Consider the following 24715-nt stretch of genomic DNA (forward strand, 5'->3'; position numbering starts at 1 on the left):
TTAATTGTGTTGTGTTTGATTACATCAAAATTTATTCCTTATTCTGTCACAAATAAATATGTTTATATATATATTTGTATATTATATATATATTTTTTTACAGAATTTTAATTCATAATTAAAACAAGTTGCGCAGTTATCCAAATTTTCAAATTTCTAGAGATGATTAATCAAATCTTTTAAAGATAGTATTGGCTCTCTTTAAATTTATCGAAAGAAGTGTGGTGAGACTGGGACACCCTGTATAACAAGTGTATCGCGGAATGCGCGAGTAAACCAGGCCTGAGATTTATATGGTGCCCCAAAGGTCGAGAACGGCTCTTACGGCTCACTCCGACGCGTCGGAACGTGCTCTCGTTAATGAGCCATTACCCGCGTTACATTAATCCATACCGGGCGCAACGACCGGTCGGGAAAAAGCCGTGGACTCTTTTCGTTCTTATCGAGAAGGGGGTAATCGATTGCATTTGCGAGACCGACGACTTCTCGCAGCCTCCTGCGCGCTTCCTGCGCTGCGGTTAACACCTGATTAGCTTCTCGTACACATCGGAAGTTATTACCGCGATGTAAATCACTATGGCAGTTGCTAGATTATCAAATCGTAAACCTCCTTCCTATTTGCAGGTATAATATTTTCATATAAATTTGTGAAATTATTGCAAGATATTTGCTTACATATGTTACGAAAATAAATTTTTATAAACGTTTGAATAAAATTCCAAAGATTTTTTGAGCGATTTGAAAAACAATCACTACCGCGATTGAATATTCTCACAGACCTTTGTAAAATTTCTTACTCGTAATGACGAATATCAGAATTTCTAAATTTTCGGAGAAAATTGTCGCTATTACGATAAATATCTTTACAGACATTTGTGGAAATGTTCGCACTCGCACAATAGTAGCAAACATTTTTCAAGTCCTCGAAGAAAAAATGTAGAATCTCTGATCTTCTCTCTGCCCGAAGGAATTTCCGCGCGAATGGAATTAATTTAGTTACTCACATCGAGGACTTAGTGTGACTCACGGCAGTTCTAAACTTCTCCGAATCTCGAGGAATATGTACCCGAGTCGCATTACATTTCTCGCTTTGAAGCCGTCGCTCAAATTCCTTATTTATGTATGCTTAAGACTTGGCCAATTGAATAATCATGAATAATAATCAAAGAACATGGCGTAAACCAAGTAAGCCGATAGCATTCGGCCGAATAAACAGTCTAATCAAATATAATCGAGCATATTCATTGACTACTCTCGATGAATCTTATTATATTATTTAATATATTTCTAAAATTCGAGGTAATCAATATTTCTTGTTTCCCTCGTATGTTGCTATTTTATTAGGTCATTATGTGAGCAAAATTGCACATAGAGAAGAATGTTTGATATGTATAATTTCCAACTTTCGAAGAAAGAAAATATACGTGATTGGAAAGATTCATTTTAGTGCTTAAATGTACGATAAGAGAATACTCGCGTAGGTCGATGTTCCCTCGTGGAGATAGATGCGCTCGCGCCGAGGGCGAGAGTATCGAGATTAAATCTCGATCGAAGAGCTAAAATCCATGTAACCATGCCAGTGGGCCGCGATTAATGATCCCTCTTGCTCGAATACAAGCAAGCTCAAGAGGCGCATCCTCTCAGAGCCTTATGTGGGACCGAGCTGATAGTCTCTCCGGCTCGATCCCTGAAAAAGATGGTCCGTTCCGAAGGAACATCCCTGTTCCGTGAATCTCCATTGGTCGGACTAATAGTGTACCATCAGCGGTACTAATAAACCGATATCAGCTGCCGGCGGACGATGAACGATGCGCCATTCTCGGAGAAAATGTAAGGAGAGCGAGTGGATCGTTTATCGCGCGTACGCCCACGATTCGTCGGATTCTTTTCCGCGTGTAAAAATTTCAAAACGGCGGCACCGTTAATCATTCCTCGGAGACGGCTTCTCTCTGATAGTGCTCTTGATTTCTCAGTGACAACGCAACAACCATAATAACGTCCTACCCGCCATGTATTTTACGATATAAATATGTAAACAGTTAGAAAATTTGTGTTTTCTTGTTAAAAAATATTCCGGTTAAGATTTATATATTAAATATTTAACACATTTATGTAAGTTATTAATTTAGCATATTGCTGTTGTGTTAATTGAACTCAAGTGTTAAATTATTAAAACAATTGAAAAAAAGCGTAAAAATAATACAATGTGCCCATATTTTTAATTTTATACAATAAATATGTTCCGTATTATTAGTGACAGAACTTATTTGTTAAACTTTACGGAAAAAAATGTTGATTTTTTATTCTATAAAAGAAGTGAGAATGTCTACAGACCGTCAATAACATTTTTCCAAGTTAATTTCATCATTAAAAATATTTTGATTTTATACAAAATTTATGTCAAATTATTTTGAAGTTTACATTCATTTTGTGTTGAAATATTAATATAGTATTAGTGTCACCATTTAACATATCCATATTATATTAAATTAGCACAAAAATTTGTGTACCGTTTGGGACATGTGATATCTGTTAAATTTAACATAAATTTTTCAATTGTGATACGAATATATTTCAGACGCCAGTAATATCAATGATATAGGATCGAGAATTCATGCTGTATAAATCTTTTAATTACACGATAATTATAACTATCATATTTATGAAGAGGATAGTCTAGAATTAGAACGAATGCATTCTCTTTCCAAGTTTATATCCACCTTTTTTCCTTTAGTGCGGAGAATGGAAAGTCAGCGTGGCTTTACGCGCGGTTAACCGGCTAAAAGTTTTCTCCGGCTAAAATGTCGGTGAATTCATTCAGATCCCACGGGATTATTCCGCGCCGCCGAGGATATAGTTCTGCAGCGTCCGGCGAGCGGGATGCATTTAGATACGATGCAGCGATACCAAATATCGAATTTCTCGACGATAAGGAAACACGGGAGAGATCTCAATTATTTGCGGAGTAATCAACCACTACGCGATTACGTCTGGAAAATTAGAGTGGAGTCTCTAAAAGCGACATAAACGTATTCGGACGGTGTTAAAATAAAACGACATTAATAATTCAAAGTTTGCGTAAATGATTCAAAGTTTCATTACGGAGAGATTTTGTAATGAGATAATTTCCGAATATATCAAAAGGTCACATAACGAATATCGTGTTAAAATACTATATTTCGTTGGTTGAAAATTCGAAAGATTGATTCTTAGTTTTTCTTTTTATACATTATACCCAGTTGGAAAATTTGGCTTAAATTTAACATATATTGCATGTCCTAAACGGTTCCCACAACTTTTTAATTTAATATATAATGGATATGTTAAATGGTGACACTAATACTATGTTAATATTTCAACACAGAGAGAGAGAATGAATGCAAACTTCATAGGCTGCATTCGAAGAGCACGCTTTTAACGCTATGAGCGTGCTTTGTCCTTGTTCAACTTTCAGTAAGTAACAAAGATAGAACGATATTGTTCGCGCTAATAGCATCTCTTTGAATGCACCCATAGTAATTTAAAATAAATCAACATATTTTTAATAATAAGATGATTAACTTAGAAAAAAAGTTGACGATCTGTAATCACTTTTACTCCTATTATAGAATAAAATCAACATTTTTTTCCGTAAAATTTAACAGATAAATTCTGTCACTAATAATACGGAACATAGTTATTGTATTTTTTTAATACTTTTTTCAATTGTTTTAATAATTTAACTTTTACTTGAGTTCAATTAACACAACAGCAATATGCTAAATTAACACATGAATGTGATAAGTCACTTAAATGAATAAAAAATGTTAGATCTTTTCTGGAAAAGACACGAGTACATATAAATGATTTAAGACGCGGATATAATATCCGTGTCGCGTAACGTTACGATGATTCGTATTTCCATGACCTCGTTGCAATCGGCAGATAAATCGTCGGGTAATTGAATCCGCGAGAGCTGGAACGAGTAACCGCGAGAACCACGTCACACGACATTCGTTACATGCGAGACATCTTGTCGCTTAATTAATCGCGCTCGCGGCACGATGCATCCCGCGACAAGAGTGTACTCGCTTCGGATATTCGCGTTCGCATTCTCGCCCGAGGCGGATAGAGTAACGGCAGCAGCACAAGCTCCATCTCTCTCTTTCTCGCGCGCGAGCTTTATAAATTCGCACAGGCTGTCTAGAGATACCGAGGACACCAAACCTATCTCGAATGAGCATCTCTCGAACGAGTATTCACCTCCACGTGTCACTCTGTCCGATTTTTCACTGATATATTGACCCGCCGCTCACTGAAAACTGCGTAACTATATGCGTATGCATAAATAAGCGCGCGCTTCAAGCGTGGGCTTTGCATTTTTCCACATGATTGCGTGATGGCATGCCTGCTACAGGCTATTTCAATGATACATATACATATTATATATCTACCGATCAGTCACTATTATTATTCTATCATTAATATATATTTATTATCATGTATCATTAATGTCATCATTTATATATTATTATTCCCGCGTTATTATTAACACGATAATGAAGTGAGATTTAAGACAGTAAAGTATGAAAATTGTTACTTGTATGAAATCTTTTTATCGTATTGTTTGTAATTGAAATTGTGACGACGCTATTTAAGAGATTCACTTTTTAAAACAAAATTTTTGCATGATAATTAATTCACATTTTTGTAAAAGAAATCTGAAATCTTCGCAAAGCTCGATTATCGTGTTTTGAAACATCCTGTAAATTTGATATATCGACATCGAGTGTCTCATTATACGCATCACAACAGTCTAATTGGATAGGCGATTTTAAAATAATATCCACAACGACAAAATGAACTCTCCTCGGAGTGACGCTCGTAATCATTCACCATTGCGCTTTAATATCCGCGCCGGATACATCGTTCTCGAATATGCATATTAATGCAGAGTGAGGGGTGAGAGATTTGCGTAAAATAAGTAGTGACGCGACACAAGTCGGAGATGAATCTATCCATTAATGACAGCGTATTGGCATTTAATTTAATGATTTTTAGATATCGCAGTCTTTTATATAGCAATGCCAACACCGTAGTTTCTTTGTATTTATCAAATTTGTTTCAATTTTTGATCTTTAAGCACAGGATATTTAAATTGCGTTCTATGTTTCTAGTGACTGTATAATTTTTATAAATCTTTATTCATTTTGATATAATATAAACACATGAGAATTTTTACCAAATTAAAATATATATTATACATATAAACTCTTCTAATACTGTTTCTCATATTTTTTATTTTTTTTTTCAAGAGAGCAAAAATAAATCTCTATTATTACCAATATAAAAATTAATTAGATAGCAATATCAATATTATGTGTGTGTGTGTGTGTTGTATTTTCCAGTCAGATTATTTTTAGAGTTTTGGATAATTAGCCTTTGATTTCGATTCTTCATAAAAGTCAGTTCGTAGATTGCAGGATCCGTACCTGCTATAAAAGCTTCTCTTGCCCAGGAGGTATTCGGGGAAAGGGGATAGAACGGATATTGATTCCCTCAGTAATTTACGAGACTGCTCCCGGTTCGACCCGGCGAATGCCGATTCGCGGGTTCGATTGTCGTACAACCGCCATTCGAAGGTACCTTAACCCTCTATTCTAATCTAGACTGATTTACACCCTGAAATATCCGTATTGCCAATGGCGAACAGCCATGTTACCGACTTCTCTTAATCCTGCTTTATACAATATGAAAGCGACTAGTAACGCTCTCACGATGAATTTTCGAGTTATAACAGGAATATTTTATTTCCCATAACGCTTTGGGACATTTAAACCACTATCTTGTTTTTCTGTACTGTTATGGTAAATATTATTTTGCATATTATTTTGATTTAAGCAAATAAGTCATAAAATGCAATAGGTAATTTTACTCTTATATATACAACTCTAATACTAAAAAATGAAATAAATATTTTTTATTTCATTTATCTTGTTGCGCTTTTTATCTAGATTACAAAATAATGATTTTATTTTCTTCGTGCAAAAGAATTGATTGGATCGCGTAAGTTTCTCTCGTAGAACGAGCGATTCTTGCGGAATGTTTCTGCGAAGGAACGTGGTGTAAGAGATTGAAGACGCAAGGCGAAACAGCTGCTTGAGTAGGGTTAATCTGTAAGGTCCGATAGTAAAAGCGGATTCTCGTGGGCGCAATTAAACGGGGCGGATTTACGATATTGTGTTCGAGAGGACAGAGTATACCCCCCGGATCTCACACGGGGGTATTAAATAACGATTTTTACGCCCGATAATCCTCGAGAGAGTCGGTGGAGATCGCCACGGACTCGAAGAGAAGTGAAAAAGAGAAGAGTAAAGAAGAACTTAAGGACGTTTAATCCTCGGGGTTGAACGCGATTTTGCAATAAAGCCAATTTTTTTTTTGCTCGAACAACTTGAAAGTTATATTAAAAACTTTCCACAAAGTATCGCAATTACATTAAAGTTATTATATTAAATAGGTGAAGCATTTCAACTTTAAATAAAGTATTAAATGTATTAATCAATTTGACACTGCATATATATATACACATAAAATGTCAAATTGATTAATAAATTTAATACTTCAAATTATACGTCAAATATATATGTATTTATATTTATCATGTTTTTCTTTGAAACTTTTCTATTAATTTTATTCGTTAATTTTATCGGCGCGCACTTTTTTTTACATTTCAAAGAAAAAAAGATTTATCCACGATTCTGTTGTTGGAACAATAATTATTAATTTTTTCTTGGCGATATATATATTGTTATATTTAAGACTCAACAATACATATATAGCTTTCTGCTTTAATCATAATAATAATGCTAATCGGGAGATAAACCACTTTTCGATGACTTTTCCGAATATGTGAACGATCCATTTACGGGACGATTAATCGATCGCGAAATTAATAGAACAGGTCAACATGTCGATTTCCGATAATGAGAAGAGCTCAAGTGTAAATTTTAAATGACCATCTTAGAATCATACCGTTAGCATCTCCTTCATCGCGCGAACAACTTTTGCTTCCTGCCACGTATCGGTAATTACTTAAGTCATGGGTGAGTTAATATACCGTAAAAGCTAAATTAATATACTGAATTACTATGTCGCGAGATCATCAACATGCACAGTGGTGAGAGATTGTGTTATATTCAATAAAGTATCCAATAAAATTATGACGCTCTCAATCTTCATGTCGCTATGCTTTGACGTGTTTGAAAATCTTATAACGTCTAAAGCGATTTAAAACAATAATTAAAAAAAATTGAGATTTTATATTGCGAAATTATATGAAAAACTCTTCATCATCTCCATTTATTTTTATAGTTTTAAGATAGTTAAAAAAAAAAAAAAAAAAAAAAAACTTGGGAAAACATTCTGCGTGCATACTTGTTGCGGCAAAGTATTCCCAAGTCAGGCGATTTCCAATGCCCTTGGGAGCCAACGGCGAAGGGATTTATCGACAACGGAAATTAAATACAGCATTAATCTACCGTAATTGCGCAACGAAAGTATTAGCAGCGCTAATTTACGGGTCTTATTAAAGGCCGAGCCGAGACTGCTCCGAACTAAGGATTCGGGATTTACACTCTCTTAACGCTGATGAATGTTCTAATTGTGTACCGATAACTTAGTACTCAGTATCGCGTGGCTGCTCCTTTTCATCTTAATCACCCTTGCAATTAATAACGAAGCGTGAGAGGAAGATGGTGAGTCAAAGTCGCAAAATACCACGAACATGCGCAGCAAGATGCATGTATATATACAGGTCTTTTGATAAATATTATATTATTAATCTTATTAAATATTATATTATCAAATAATTTAATTTAATATATATATATATATATATATATACAGGATGTCCCAAAGTTACCGCATCACCTGCTAATGGCAGATTCTTGAGACGCTTTTTCCTCAGCGAAAATGTCGAGAGAGATCATCATTTTTTGCAAGTTTCCAATTTTTTCCATCATATACCTTTGTAACTAAGCCTTAAATTAAAATTCCTTCTCTTTCTATTAAAGTAAACTCTATCTGAAATTAATTCAAGAATGTAGTTTTAACTCTCTATAAAATTTTTGCAAAAAACCTTTCTTTTTGAATCGCATATAACACAGAAATTATTGATGCTTTGATATTTTTGCTGTGGAAAAATCATCTTAAAATGATCTCAAGAATTTGTTATTAGGAGGTGGTGCGGTAACTCTTAAATTATTGAATTATATATGTTTAAAATGATCGTACATACATGTACAAAAGAACAACAATATTATAAAAAGGATTTTTTAAAAATAAATAGAAGAAATATGAGAACACAGATCATAGAAGATTAAGAAACATTTGAAGACTGATTCCAACAATTAGAAAAACTGAAAAGACGTGAAAAAAATGAAGAAGACATAGTAGCATAACAATCAATTAATTAATAAGTATTATTCGTGAAGAATACAACTGAATTACCGAATGTCGCTAAAGCAGCGCGCTGTAATGTGCTGTTACCGCGCAATAAGTGATCTAGCCTAACCTGTGCTGACGATCTCAACGGATTGATGTGTCAACATATTTCGAATAATTCGAGGTCAAGAAGAAGACTCGAATCTATAAAGAAGAAACGTAATTAAAAAACGTCGGCAGGATGTCCGGATACGCCGGCCAGAAAAACACCTACTGGGCCCAGTCGCCGCCGTTGCCGCAGGGCCAATTCAACTTTGATCAGTCCGGTTTCGGTCAACCTAACCAACAATTCGAATTCCAGACGTTCAACGAGCAAGCAACTGGCGATTATTCGTATGGGCGCAAGAGTTTTCTCGATCCTACACAGAGCTCCTATGGCAGCGACCTATACACGCAGGACGATTATACGAAAGGTAGAAAAAACGACGGACTCATCCTTCGGTTATTTGATCCTCGAGCTAACGTCAACACCGCGTGTGTCAGATTAATGATGAGCGAACAAACGTTCGGAAATATTTTGAACGCGCAATGAAAGTTGCGTATTAGTAGTCGAATGTTATTCGAAGAAAACTCTAGAAAATTTATTCTTGCCAATAGAGAAATGGATAATTTGTCGTGTTTGATGTATTGGAACATCTGCTCGAGGATTATTGATGTATTGACATTGCGTAAGGGAAATCTTCACTGAATTTACAGGCACTCCTGGCTTCGGAGAGGAAGAGGATGAACCGCCTCTGCTGGAAGAGCTCGGTATCGATCCCGACAGGATAATGCAAAAGACTCTGGCAGTGTTGAATCCCTTCCATAGGAAAGGACAAATCGATGATGCAAATTATCTGCTGCAGGACTCTGATTTAGCAGGGCCTGTGGCATTTTGCCTGGTCCTCGCGGCGTTTCTACTGCTGGCCGGTTCAAAAGCACACTTTGGCTATGTATATGGCTTAGCCATGACTTCTTGCATACTCATGTATATCCTACTGTCCTTGATGAGCAGCAGCGTAAATATCACATTGTCGTCTGTCGCATCTGTATTGGGCTATTGCTTGTTGCCCGTGGTTGTTCTGGCGGGTGTTAGCGTCTTCACTACATTGCGAGGCCCAATAGGCCTGATTTTTGCGGTCTTAGCTGTCGCTTGGGCATCGTTATCCGCTTCTAGACTTTTCACCACTATGTCGGGAGAAGACGACCAGAAGCTTCTCATAGCATACCCATGTCTACTTCTCTATGGTGTATTTACATTGATAATAATATTTTAATTTAGAAATTGATTGGATGTATGTATATTTATAGGATTTATATCCATCTCTAATTAAACTTCTCGGATTTGAATAATACATTTTGTTTATGTACAGATTGATGCCATTAATTATGTAATAAAGTGAAATTTATTTAAGTTTGTATTTACCATAATTGCATTATTAATAATGGAGAACCGTTTTGTAAATGATAGAACTGTCAACAGTTAAAAAAATACATAATTTATTAAGTTTCTGCGGTTTCTTAAATAATTTGAACTATTTCAATAAGCAGATTTTTGGAAAAATATGCTTATATTTTGAAAGGAAGAAATGATGCATGCGAGCGGGTACTAAGTTTATTGCAAACGTTAGATTAACATTTGTTATACAATTTTTAAATAAAGTTTATGACCTTAATTTGTGTTATCCTTATCTAAATATCATCACAATGATTATTATAAAGGATAATTTACAAAATACATATAATAATTACATATATAATTTTTATATATTTTTTTATTTGTTTTCAAGAATACAAAAAAATAGGTANTCTATATCTGTTAAAAAATCATAATAATAATTTTTATGTTTAGAATTTATTTTTATCATTCTTATAATTAAATATACAATTTTTTGGTATAGTGTATGAAGAAAGCTTATGCATAAATAAATAAATAAACTTACTATGCATAGCATTTATAATTTTGACAAAATAAAATAGATTTTATTATATTTGATAACAAATTTCAATTTTTGTCATGTATTAATACTCAACAATATAAATATGCAGTATAGTTAGAGATTTCAATAATAATCAAGATACAGATTCCTTTAAAAGCATCATAATATAACTTTTCGATGTAACATAATGTAAAATAAATTCATGAAGACAACAAAAAGGTATTATATATTTATATATTATCGCTCATATATTATATATACAATATATATTGCAATCCAAATATAAGATTATAAACAATTATCTTATAAACAATTAAATATTCGCGTTTTCGTATTATACCTCGCGTTTTTGTGTTTTTTAATTATTCTTTTTTTCCAAATTATATCTGAACGTTTAAGATGCTGGCAAATTATTTGATACATCATGTATCTGAATACAACTAATCAGATTATTTCTTTTTTTTTGTTTTTTGCAGGTGTTCCATCTGATCCAGCACAAGTGCAACAACCAATTTTAGTTTGTACGGCGCACATCCATTGGGATCCCGAATTTTGCGATGTAAAATTGATACAGACGATGATGTTGAGCAATGAATTACGTTCCATTTTGGACCAAGCTGGCCAGTCATTCAGACCCGGCCATAAGCCTGACTCTTCCAATGTTCAACTGCTACTTTGTGGCGACTTTAATTCCTTACCTGATTCTGGTAACACACATGTTTATACTAGCAATTTTTCTAAACTTTTTTTAAATCGGTCTCTTGCATTTACTAATACTCGATAATAAATTTATGTATGTACGCAGTTTATAAATATAATATTAATAGTAACAAATCGCTACGCAGGTGTGATCGAATTTCTTACATCCGGACGTGTAGCAGCCGATCATCGTGATTTTAAGGATTTAGCGTACAAATCGTGTTTACAAAAGATCTCTGGCTGCGATAAACCTAACGAGTTCACGCATTCTTTCAAGCTTGCATCTGCCTATAGCGAGGACATTATGCCCTACACCAACTATACGTAAGAGAACAATTTATTTTTTATTTCTACACGCGTATAGTTTATTTTATGTATATAAGATATATTTTATATGTGTATATTCGGATATTTTTTTTAACATGCTTTTTTTGCATTTTCAGATTTGAATTTAAAGGCATAATAGACTACATTTTCTATTCGAAGCAAAGTATGGTGCCACTAGGCCTCCTAGGTCCATTGAGCCCAGAGTGGTTTAAAGAGCATAAAGTAGTAGGATGTCCTCATCCTCATGTCCCATCTGGTAAGTTTATATACGTTTTAAATTGCTTTCTTCCGTTGATGAAACTAATAACGTCAACATTTTATGTTTCATATTCCAGATCACTTTCCTCTGTTAGTGGAGTTGGAAATGACACCGACAGTAGGAACAAGTAATGGTTTGATCTCACGCAGGTAGCAGCCGCTGCGATCTAGGCCCAAGTAACCATAAGAAGACGAGAAATCAATAAGGAAGGTAAAAAAGGGGAAAAAAGAATTTGCATCACTTCTTCTCTACTTACTTCTGGCTCTAGCAATATCATTCGCAGTCGACTTATTACTCTTACTACAATAGAGCGAACGTTATACATATAAATACTCCATACATTGCCGCACATTCAATCAACAGCAATTGCTGTCGTTGAGACGCCGACGAACACACAATTCTAATGACCAGGTGAAGGGAGCCGTGTTGTAATGCGTTTAGCTAGCCCATGTATAGTGTATTGCATTTTTAAGAGCTAACTCACTCTCCCACGCCTAAGAATTATTGTAACCTCTCTATTTACCATCATAATATGTATGTAGATACCTATTTTCCTACAAAAAATAAAGAAAGAGAAAATGACGATATTCCGATCAAGAAGCCTCTGTGATATCAACATTTAACACAATTGGAACAAATTAACATATTTACTAGTAAACGAAACTAGTAGAGCGTCTTACTAGATAGAGAGAGAGAGAGAGAAAGAGAGAGACACATCTTAAATAAAACTCCCTCCTCCCCTTCCTAAATGTCATTACAACATCCTCCAAGCCAACCTTTTGATAAGAATGCTGCCATCCAATGAGAGAGAAAAAGAAAAAAAATTGTATTTTTAAACAAAACGAAAACAAAAAAGCATATGAAAACATACATGCTATACTGGGCTGTGCGAAGTGATTGGAGTGATTGACTTAAAACAATTTCAATGCAAGTACAAATCTGTTCTTATTGGCCACGTATATATTGATATAATATGATAATGTTATATAAGAAAACAAGAAAACATAGATGATATTGTAGCGGGTGTATTTGTAAGTACGATATAATATAATGATATTCATCACATACATTTATTATAGTGTCAAAGTGAGACCAGTTCGACATTCGCCCACATTTTAGGTATCCGTTCGATTCCGATTATATTAATGTATATGTGCTCTGTATACCACATAATCCTACTACTTGTTAATTCAGTTGCCATCGAAAAACGAGAGAATTTCGACAGAATCGCGCGAAAGCTCTCACGTTTTTCTGCAACATTGCATTTCCATCTATCTGACATCTTGCTTATTTGTCCTTTCTATTGCAATGTGCAGTTAATACCGCAGCTACCAAAATATAGATTCTAATTATTTTAGTTATCTTAGGAAATATATTAGACAGCTTTTAATGATATTGTAAAATATGCAATATTGCATGTGTATAAATGTGCGCACGATTATAATGCAAATATACTTGCATTTAAATATTTTTCTCTAAAATTAAGAAGGTCTGCAATTTTTATTTTTCATTGATTATTTGACACTTGATGCTTCTTAAAATGCAAATAATCAGAATGTGCAATCTGTATTTGCAATCTTTCATGCAGATTTACACTAATTTGCTTAAAATTGTATTAAAAGAGAAAATTGATACTTTTTTTCATATTGTTGTACATAATTTAATCTTCAATTACATCTTTTACAGCAATTGTCAATATCTAAATATAAGTATAAATATTTCCTTTTATACATATGCATTGTAAATATCACAAAGGGATTTTGCAATTAGTATGTAGCTTGATTTTTTATATTAGGAAGAACACATAATGTGGAAATTTATTTTAATTTTCTTAATACCGTGCACACACACAACACATATATTCTATAATAATATGTTACAAAAATCGATATTGTGTTTTGTATTATTTTAGAATTTTTTTCTTTCTTTGAAACAATTTAACATGTAAAAGCACTTATGTTTTCTATACATTAATTGTATGTACAGATCCCATTCTTTTTTTTTTCTGGAATACAATCGCGCCGAGAACACTTTGAATTTTTTTTTTACTTTTTTATAAACAATGAATACTATAAATAACGAGTACACGGTAACATATATTCGAAAAGATACATAAGTTTATGCACAGATTATAATTCATAAATGTTTTATAAATATTATAGCGTAATAATGGATCTCGTTATATATGGCAAATGTGTAATTAACAACATAAATTTTCTATTCAAAAACCTATTGTGTGAGGATCGTTTTAATTTAATTTGAGGCCTCAACAACTGAATTATACAAGTAAAGGATTAATTTATCAAAGACATGTGTGTAGTAAATGTTGTATAAAGTAGGTAATTATGCTATAGTTTTAATTATCTCGAAGGAAGAGGTGGCATCTCTTCGATATTTGTATATTCCTTCGTATTAAGCATGTTTTCACACGGCAAGCGAATGATGTGACGTATTAGAATCAATTGCCGATTGCTTTGGGCCTAATTTAAACTGTCAGAACAAAAAGATAGACGACGAGAAAGCGAGATGGCGAATTTTATTTCAATAATAATCAAATTTGGAAAATCTTAATTTGTGCTATCATATAAAAGGAAAGAAAGATACGAAAAAAAAAACACGATAATAATCAGTTTTAACTCGCTCCTCTTTTAATATTACGATGTATCACGTAGCAAAAGAAAATTAGTACAATTCGTAATATCTCTTAACTAATATAACAAGTGTGGAAATGTATTTTCAGCATGAAAGTACCTATGTTTCTTTCGCGATAAATAAAATCTCTTGGCGGATTTGGTGTAATGGCGATCAATGCGCGAAAATCCTTCTTTGGAATAGAACCCAACGCGATTTCTTTGCAAAATTGATTATCCAAACAATTACAAGAACATGACGCAACAAAGCGCACAAATCATAATTTTACCAGCAGTATTCGAGATATCGCATGGGTATTTTCATCGCTTTCGTCCGTAAAGATCACTCTGTAATTGTCTCTTATCTACTAGCAAAGAAAAAAGAAAACGAAAAAAACATGAATATATGTATACGTTGTATCGATCGCTATTTGATTCTTTTTAAATACGTGAACACATTGCGTTTTTTAGAATAAATATAATGATTGATTGTGTGATGTACGATGTGGGAAAACAGCGTTGGAATTTTGTCTAATCGTTGTCTAATGACACATATAATAAAAAATCAAAGCGTTTTATTTGAAAAAAAACGTGTAAGTACAGCACACACAGCGACACTGAATTTTGCTTTGCGAACGGGAAGAACGGAACGAGTCAAGTGACAAACACGTGCTCTCATGCATTTTTGGCTGACGCGCGAAGCCGCCTATGCCATAGTATTTCAGATATATTAGCTTCGAAGTGATGGAAGCAAGAAGAGATTAACGATTCAGATAATATACTTTAACTTAGATTAACGAGCATTCACGTCGCATTCACGAACGCGGTGATTTTACAAAACGACGTCTTTAGCCGACCCCAATTTAATATTAATATTAATAACTTAGAAAAATATTGACGAAACAAACTAACTTTTTGTAAAAAAAAAATTATATACTTCCAACAAGTGTCTCGTACAATTGAATTGCATTTGAATGGAATGACATCTATCTAAATTTGTCGATAGTAATCTAATTCTGTACGATGTTGTATAATCATTTTTACAACATGAATATTTCAAACACGACTAAGTATATTTGTCAGTTTTATCGTCTTTCTAGAATAAATCAATGGATTCATTGATTAAAGATACATATTATCGCGCTATTCCATTGTTTCTAAAATCACCGTTTTCTCAGAAAGCTAATTGTTTAATAAGAATCATTTTATCATGCACGATTGAAAGTTATTATGAAAAGATGCAACGGTTAATAATAGATTATCACGAGAAATTTTATGCTATAGCATTATCTCATAATAGTTAGGATAACGTGTTTTTTCATTTTTTTTCTGCAAAGCATATACAGCGACATTTTAAAGGAATTATGCACATGTACTGTAATGAAAGTTTGATGAATCCTAATTGAATTTAATTTTCTGTCTCTGTACGATCGATATCGGATGGCAAATTGTACATACGTTTTTTTATTGATGTTGGGGAGCTTTTTAGAACTTAATATTCGCATAATACTAATGATACCGTTAACAAAGCCCTAGATACCGTACCGGAATAATGCGTGTATTAAGATAGGTACAGATCTATATATCTCAGAATAAGATGATTATAATTGCATTGCAAAAGATTGTGGCGCACACATTCGGTTTAATCTAAGTTTTAAAAAATGAAATAATTAGCGTCTCTCGTAAAAATATTTCCAATTGAATATGCTATTCATATAACATATTATAAACGCAATTTATTATATCATTTCAAATCCTAAACTATATTCAAATTTTGCAACTAAATTGTCATAATACTCCGTTTTAATAACTTTGATAATATTTTTAAACTGTAATTTTTTTTGTAATACATTTTATTTCTATGATGTAGATGGTAATAGATGAGACGCCACAACTGGCGAGAAGTAAGATATTTATCTAAGCTTGACAATAACTGGGACAGTCCTACAGACTATCCTCGTATCATTTAATAGATCTTTCAATAAAAAATGTTTTTATAGTAATGCTCCTATAGTATCGATGATAGGCTGCTGGCCTACATTATTTTATCATTTTATTGAAAAATTACTTTAAATACTTACTATATACAAGTAACTTATTCCTACGTATCACACCTATGTGTCTTTACTCTTTCTGATCGGTATATAAATATCTAAAAAAAACTAATGTTCTGTTTTTATTTACGCTCTATAAGCTATATAAAATTGTAATTTTTGTAACCGTATAAAAAATCTCGTAAAAAAAAAACAATAATTTATTTATTATTTTACTCTAAAAAGATTTTTATTCCATTTTTCTATAGAAAGAAAAGTTTATAAGGTGCCAATCTCTCTCGAGAATAATGCATTTTGAGACATTGTTTTTTCAGAACTGCAATAACATTTGCGAGAGGATGTAATGCAGTTTGTAGTTTCATAGTATTATACTATATGGCTCTAAATGAACTCTGAGAATTCGAATTCGATATAAAGCGTTGATTTAAACTAGTATTATTGCCGGTATTCAATGTATTAAGCGAACAAACGATTAATTAGTTAAGAATAAGGATTCATCAAACTCTGTAGTATATATAATAATAACGTAATCTTTATCTATACGTTGTCAAGAAACCGCTATATATAAATTGTTTTAAAATCGAGTTAGCGAAGAGAAACACCACATTTAAGCTTCTAAGAAATCTCGAATAATGCATTACGCACTTCTCTCTAAATACATTAATTTTCAACCTTCTCCTACAGTAGCGCATTCAGTCTCTTATAGTTTTTCTTTTTTTTCTAAATCTTACTTAATATTAAGTAGGTATTTTTACTTGAGACGATATGGAGATAGCAACTTTTTAAAGTCTTGTAAAATGTGAATGCTGTATTCTGTTGCTTGGAGAGTGTTTAGCATACTTTTTTGGTATAATTTTGATTAATATATTTAGGATTAATGCTCGCAATTCTCTTTGTAATTGCATGGGCACATTACATAACGACTTATATATATAAGAATATATATATATATATATAAATATATATAAACATAAAAAAGACGCTATACACGCAATCTGACATAGAATAATATTCAATGGTCGATCTATCAGCTATCTCATAAAATTTATATAATTTGTGTAATAAATATTCATCACAAATTAAATTAATTTATATGTTTTTTTGCTGATATGGCATATTTACTTTTAATTTCCGTTTATTATTATTATTATTATTACAATTTATATAATTGTAATATTTATAATAATATCATTTTGCAAATTAATTATATTTACGAAGATTATGTACTTTATATATAAAACTTATATATAAAACAAACACTCACTTCATTGCAAGATGTTACTTTTAAAAGTAACTATATTAATATCATTTTTGACAAAAAAAGTACAATCTTTAGTTCAATATTAAAACATTTGATATGTCTGAAAAGTTAAATGGAGTAGTACACTTTTCATCATCATCCGGAAATTTGAGAATATAAATAAACCATTGAATGTAATTTAAGCAATGAAATACAAAATACGATTTTACTCGAAATTTTACATTTTTTGACTTGAAAAAGCGCATCGAATTTAAAAGTCGTTATTCTATATAGCATTGCGATATAACGTCAAACTTTGACTTCCATAGTTAAAAATACTAAGTTATATTAGAATATTAAAAAAAAAAAGATAATACGAGCACAGCACATTTCAGCCTGTACTTTTATAAAAAGAGCGATCAAAAAAATTATAGGCATTGGAACACAATTGTTGCGTCCATCATATAAAATCAATTACATCTCTGCGCTTATAAAAATCTGTAATTTCAATCAGGTTTCGTGTAAGCTCTCTTTTTTTTGAGAAATTCTGTTTTAATCGTACTAAAAATTTTTCATCCTAGAAGATTTATTACTTGATCCTCGCAAAAATACATTTTGATTGGTAAACAGAACTTTTTATATATGTATATAAAAATAACTTCACGTTTATGATTGAAATTTGAAAAATTTATATATTGCGTATTAATTTAAGTTATATTGTAAATAATACATTAATTTGTATAAAATAAAATTATATATATATAATTATAATTATATATATTAATATACTGCATTTTATATAATAATAATCAGTTTTTTAAGTAGTTGCATCATACATTATTTAAAAAACAATAAGGATTATATATATGTCGTAAAGTAAATTTCGTTTGTTTAAAAACAGGGGAAATATAGATGAACAAATTCGACCATGTACAAATTTTGTTGACAAAACTGCTATCTTTTTGCCAAAAGAGATATTGTTATTAAAAAGAATTATTATTACAACATTAATAACATCCATAAGGTATGTATTCTAGATATATATTTCGCTTTTCTCATGTATATAGTATAGTATTTGAGCATGTGTTTAAACATATAAATAGGCTTCTCTTTAATAATATTAATAAAATTTGTATACAAGTAAAAGGATTATCTTAAAGTTACCTTATATTTATTTATATTAATTAGATTTTTAATATATATACATTTTAAGCATAATATACATTGAAAGAGTAATTTCATCTTAAATACATTTAGTATGATCTAGTTACATCGATATTATCATCAATGTAGATTATATGATTTTTATACAAAGACTTTTGATTAATTAAGTCTTATCCTAGTAATAAGTCAGGATGAAGATAGCGTGGATATCAAGTAATAGCATTCTTCCTTATCAGACATTCATATAGAATAATGATACTAAATGAGACGCAAAAAAAGTACAAATGTAGCAGGAGAGAGCTACACACGGTCCTGATTGAACGCTGAACGAATATGTAGGAGTTGTAAAAGCATAAAGAAAGAGAGAGTGTGGTCTAGTAGCAATTATGTAAAATTATTATGCTATATTATCTTCATATATATAGAATTTATGAATGCTCTGTCAGTCTGCTCTTGAAGCGTTTAGTTTTATTTGGGTAATCCTTTTATGGTATGATGTATGATTTCTCTTTTTATTATAAAGATGCAATGATTGTATATGGGCTGCGTTTGAGTCATGATCGAATGTAACAATTTATTATAAGTAATGCAAAATAAATGGATGACATGCAAAGAATAAAAAGAAAAGAAGTTTCTTTGGAAAACAATAAACTTTGCAGCACATTAATTTATTTAATTATTTCAATATAGTATTATGTAGATATATGATAAGGGGAATATGTGTATATGCATTCCCTGTATTATATACTATAATTACTAAAATATACCTTATAGTAAATAAAATAATATTTAAATCAAAATAAAAAAGTCCGTATCACATATATATCATGTTAAAATTTATTTCGCGTTATGCAAATTTTAATCATGATACAAATATTGAGAAATATTATTGTATAATAAAGATCTAATTGATTTTATTTACACATGTATACTAGGTTCTATATATACTTGAATATTACATCTTTTTTACTGTCAGTTGTAACTAATTCTATTTTAATGGGACATTGCAGCCAATAACTCAAAAGTTCTTCGGTATAGCCAGTTAAAAAATATATTTTATAGGGTGCTATAGTACGAGTAATAATTCCAGCTATCCTAATAATATTATGTTGTCGCTTAATGATAACTTCGCTCGCGAATAAATTATGCCATGTCCCTTTCATAAATTGTCGAATAAACATATCTTCTACAGCTGTCTCCGATGGTCTATTGCCATCCTTTATATTCGCTAGAAAGATAATAATATATTTTATAGAAATGTGACAAACTGGCATATATATATACTTCTTGCAAATTACATACAGGTATTCCAAGAGTTCCAACTTTTCCTGTGAGCGAGATAATGAGGCGGATTTGCCATTTCATACGTCAGTGGTCTATCTCGTTTAAGCGTGACTTTGTAGCGTCCAGATTGTGATTTATTAAGAACTGTGCTCGCATGAAAATTTCTTTGTATAAGATTTCGTTGAACAACTGGTAATATCTGAAATCACAACAATAGTAAAATTATTATTTTCACATCCATTCTATAATTTAATCCTTAATAAGAACAAAAAGAAAAAACTTGACATTAGTTAAATATAATATAGAAGCAAAAATAAAAAGGTTAGAGAAAAAGGTTATGATAAAAATCTTTTATCAACGCGAATTAATTATTTCTATATAACTTGCGGAAATAAATTTTAATACATTTCTCGCATGTTCCAATAAAACCATCTTGCAATGATACGATTTCGTTTTTTAATTAATTGGATGTAAGATAAACTCTATGTTAAGCAACGCCACGAGCGACACACACGTCAAACATTAGAAAGAGAACACAATGTGAAGAATGCATCAATCTCTCTTTAATTTAAGAGATAGAGAGAGAGAGAAATAGAAGCTATCAAGTCTGTTTTGATATTCATTGACATCCGTCAAAGTCGATTTCTACTTTATTACCATCAATAAATTAGAAATTATCAATATTAATTATTTACCGTCGATAAATTAAGAATATCAATTATCATTATTAATATTTTGTGCAAATTACAATTAAATTCTTGAAAAGTCTCGGAAGAATATAATTATCAAAGAAGGGTAGCACGAAATAAAATTTTAAGAACTACGATTCTTAAAATTCCTAGAATTTTGCATCTGGCTTTAGTCAAATTCTATATTTTTATAAAGTTGGACAAGTTGAGAATATATTCACTAAAGAGATAGCACATATCAAAATTCCGAAAAAAACTAAATTCTTAAAAATAGAAAAAGTACCAGGTAAATATAATCATTAAAAAGATAGCATGAAAGAGATTGCAATTAAAATTCTTCGAATTGTCAAAAATATCGATAAAAAGTAACAAGATTTCTTATGTACATTTCGCACATTACATTTATATGTAAGTAAAAATATAATTTAAAAGGATTGAAATATAAGTTTGTTACCAATTGATATATCTCTTCTTGATCACTATAAAACTTACTTAATTAAGAGAGCAACGATAAAAAGGAAGATAAATCGACGATTGGCTTTTGGCTTTGTTTTCGTAAGGGATAAAGGCTTCCCTACCTTTCTTAATGACTTAAACGATTTCGCAAAGTAACAAAGAACCTTTCCCTTTAATCTACTTCGCTATTTCTCTATCTCCCAAAACCCAAAATAATACAACAAAACATTAGACCGGAGAATCCAAAAGAGATGAATCCAAAAACTAGCCGCTATTGTCAGAATTGCTTTTCAAGAGAGAGAGTGTATTCGAAAATGTAGAAAATAATGAAAACACAATTTATTAGAATTGAAAAATAAATTTTTTAAAAATAAATATGTTATATAATTATTAGTCGTATACACAGATATATCTTTCGTATATCATATTTTCCATAATAGTACTATCTTTTACTGTTTCTCAGAGTAATAAAAAGAGATTGGCGGTTTTTTATTTTAAAACCAGATAGTGAATAAAAATATATGCACTTAAGAAATATACAAAGTAAAAAAATATTATAATAATTAAAATTTATATTGCATATTAATATGTAATATAATAATCATCTAATATAGTCAAGAATTACAATGATATATAAAATAATTTTATAGAATTTATAGAATTTTAAAGAATTTTTTAATACAGAAACACTGAATTATGGATGACTGACTATTTCTCTGAATGCTCCAATGGGCGCATGTGCATCTAGCGATGCTAGAGCCCGATGTAGAGTGAAACGTGTTGAATATTCATGGTGGGCACGCGAGACATGATAAAGAAAGGAGATTGAACGAGTGGTCGACCTTAAAGGTACGTTTCCACTACCTTTGATATTTCTATACCCAAACTACAAGAGTGTAAATTTAAGAAAGAGAGAATAAATTTTTGAAGAAAAGTAAAAATATGCTCGCGCAAAACGTTCTAATTCTTAAGAAAGTTCTTTACTAATTGCTTTCTTAACATTCTTCTCAAACGATGACAATTTTATTATTAAGATCTTATTATGATCATTGAAGGTTCTTAAGAAATTTCTTATTTCTTAATTATTGATAAATCTATCAATATATATCTATCAATATCTATCTATCTAATTATATATTCATCTATCTATTTAATTCCCGTTTCCTTAAAATGAAGAGAAATAAAATTTATATAGTTATATTATATATATTTTATAACTTTTTAATACATAATAATAAATATTTGACTAAACTCTTTTCGTAATTTCGATTATTTATAATTTTTAATTTAGATTAATTTATTTGTATATTTTTACTTTTGACCAATATTATTGATAAAATACTACACAAGGGTTCCTTCAAATAGTCTTTTACTTGCAAATGAAAAAAGAACATAATCATTTTTCTTTTGCGTATATTTTATATTATGTTTCAATACAAAAGCAGAACAAATATCTGACGATTGCAATCGTTGAAAGACGAAAATATGTATCGTTAGCTTTAATAATTATACGTATTTCACGTTGACTTAAATAAGATAAAACAATATAAGTTAATTCATCATCATTAACTTGAGGCGATTATAATGATAAAACTGCTCACGTAATGTTCTAAGAACGAGATGTCACGCTAGAAAATGACAATATGAAAAAAATATTATACCATGAGATTTTAAAATTATACAGTTAAATATATTTAAACACATATTATATATATGGATATTTAACAAGTAAATATGTGAACAAAATAAATAATTACATCAATTATATAAAACATAATGTAAGAATAACAGAATGTTAGAAAATATTGGTACTTGAGAAAAAAAGGAGAAGCATAAATACATTAAAAAATTCATAAACTTGTAATAAATAAATAAAAACAAAAAATATATACACATATATTAAAATTGGTCATCATATGCTGCGTGAGAGAGATTTTCGTGCTAATCGATTGGATCGTAAGCTTGGCGTTTATATGGAGGTCGTAAAAGTGGCACAAGACGCGAAATCGCGAAAAAGCGCGCACGCAAACGCGAAAAGGGCGTTAATGGAGACGTACCTTAAAAGACGAAAAGAAAGACGTCGAACAATAAAGCGAACGGGAGGAGAAGAAGAAGGAAGAGGCAAAATAAACGAAGGGGGATAACAACGAGCGGTTGAGGGAAAAGGGGGACGGAAGGTCGCCGACTGACAGGGAAGGACGATAGAGATAGAGCAAATGAGAGGGAATGCGTGAAGGAGATGACACAGGACCGGCTATCTCTTCTTCTCTACTGTAGATGAATTTTTCATCATTAAACAATTTTTGTTTTTAGATTTAATATTTCAAAATTTTTCTTATTTTTTACAAATTAACGTTCTTAATTATTTTATGACAATATTAATAATTTTGACAAAAGAAAAGATTTTATACTTCATAAATGTAGATAAGTCCTTATTATTCAAGTATATTTTGAATCAATGAGATTTCTCTTAATAAAACTTCTACTACTGTAATCATCATCATTTTTATACATTATCACATTTAATTTATAAATTTATTATTTATAATTCATTTATTGACAAAAAGACAAATAAATACAATTCTATTCCTAAATAGTTTTCGATACCATTTGTATATATTATGTTACGCGAAACCAAAGCGAGCTCTGATAAAGGCCAAACACGTGTTTCCTCTACACATACTTAGAGCCGGCCCTGGAAGAGGGAGCGACGGATCAGAGGGGGATGCCGTGAGGTAGGGTGGCGAAACGAGTGGGAGTCGATCGCACGGAGGAGAATCGCTAGTGAAAGAAAGAGAGATCAACGAGACTGTCTAAAAGTGGGAGCGCGAGGCGCTTCGTGCGACGGAGGGGAAGCGGATGTCTGGAATAGAGGGGGGAGATCGCCGGGGGTGGCGGAACACGCAAAGTGCAGCGCAGGAAGGGAAGGGAGGGCAGGCGGTGGTCGCGACTTGCTGGCAGTCTCGTTGATCCGGCTGCGAGCAGTGCGCGCCGTGACGTGACAATGGCGGCAGTCGTAATTGCGGTACGGTGCGTTACTGTGATCAGCTGATTGACCGAGCCCGAGAGAGAAAGAGGGAGCGAGATAAAAGAAGCGCGCGGGCGTTCCGAAAAAGGAAGAAGCTGAAAGAGAGGACCCTCGCCTCGCAAGATCGCCTCGCGCTGGCCATGTCGTCGCTCTCGTGATCAGCTCGTAGGTGGTGTGCTCCTAGTTTCCTCGCGTAGTATATGAATTATACAGTGTGTTCCCTCGCCGCCCCCGCGGCGGCTCCGTAATTCCCTCCGCCGTCGCCACGCGTGTACCATCCGTTCTCGGTGTGTTGTGTCTGTGTGGCACGTATGCGAGGGGTTCGCACGATCGGTAGATAAATGTCTCTCAGCCATGCCCGCCGTGCGGAAGTACCGAAGGGATACCAGCGAGGTGAGCTGCTGCCTCAAGTACGTGATCTTTGGATTTAACGTCATGTTCTGGGTGAGTATCATCGTGCGCGCGAGGATAACAAGAGCGTC

The 24715-nt window shown here is 32.1% G+C and overlaps 4 protein-coding genes across 8 annotated transcripts in view; 3 read left to right on the forward strand and 1 right to left on the reverse strand.

The window, feature by feature from the left end:
• LOC115238877 (CCR4-NOT transcription complex subunit 6-like) overlaps nucleotides 1–12890 on the forward strand; it is a 583914-nt gene extending 571024 nt beyond the window's left edge. Inside the window, 4 exon segments of the mRNA XM_029813019.1 lie at nucleotides 10880–11110; nucleotides 11249–11426; nucleotides 11546–11685; nucleotides 11765–12890. Of these exon segments, the coding sequence (XP_029668879.1) occupies nucleotides 10880–11110; nucleotides 11249–11426; nucleotides 11546–11685; nucleotides 11765–11841 (626 nt within the window). The 3' untranslated portion in view covers nucleotides 11842–12890.
• LOC115238872 (protein YIPF7) lies at nucleotides 8528–10136 on the forward strand. Its single transcript, XM_029813009.1, has 2 exons — nucleotides 8528–8897; nucleotides 9181–10136. Exons 1-2 carry the CDS (start codon nucleotides 8666–8668, stop codon nucleotides 9738–9740), a joined length of 792 nt encoding a protein of 263 aa, XP_029668869.1. The 5' UTR covers nucleotides 8528–8665; the 3' UTR covers nucleotides 9741–10136.
• Nucleotides 12891–19592: 6702 nt separating the features above from the next.
• The window catches only part of LOC115238875 (28S ribosomal protein S24, mitochondrial), a 136137-nt gene continuing 131014 nt past the window's right edge, over nucleotides 19593–24715 (reverse strand). For 2 of the 3 annotated variants that reach the window (XM_029813016.1, XM_029813017.1), the window contains exon 4: nucleotides 20138–20259. In XM_029813016.1, coding sequence (XP_029668876.1) covers nucleotides 20145–20259 — 115 coding nt within the window. In that variant the 3' untranslated portion in view covers nucleotides 20138–20144. Of the gene's footprint in view, nucleotides 20005–20078; nucleotides 20260–20465; nucleotides 20603–24715 lie in introns of those variants that run through there. The other variant, XM_029813014.1, reaches the window with a different exon arrangement.
• LOC115238871 (tetraspanin-5) overlaps nucleotides 24143–24715 on the forward strand; it is a 106903-nt gene continuing 106330 nt past the window's right edge. For all 3 annotated transcript variants that reach the window (XM_029813005.1, XM_029813008.1, XM_029813007.1), the window contains exon 1: nucleotides 24143–24677. In XM_029813005.1, coding sequence (XP_029668865.1) covers nucleotides 24588–24677 — 90 coding nt within the window. In that variant the 5' untranslated portion in view covers nucleotides 24143–24587. The remainder of the gene's footprint in view (nucleotides 24678–24715) is intronic.

This window comes from Formica exsecta, unplaced genomic scaffold, assembly GCF_003651465.1.
Source record: "Formica exsecta isolate Colony F162 unplaced genomic scaffold, ASM365146v1 scaffold362, whole genome shotgun sequence".
NCBI classification, from domain to species: Eukaryota; Metazoa; Arthropoda; class Insecta; order Hymenoptera; family Formicidae; genus Formica; species Formica exsecta.

Bases quoted from the DNA above. Each gene is read 5' to 3' on its own strand.
- LOC115238872 (XM_029813009.1), top strand. From the start codon at position 8,666: ATGTCCGGATACGCCGGCCAGAAAAACACCTACTGGGCCCAGTCGCCG. The intron at 8,898-9,180 runs GTAGAAAAAACG...CTGAATTTACAG, and splicing joins GCAGGACGATTATACGAAAG to GCACTCCTGGCTTCGGAGAG.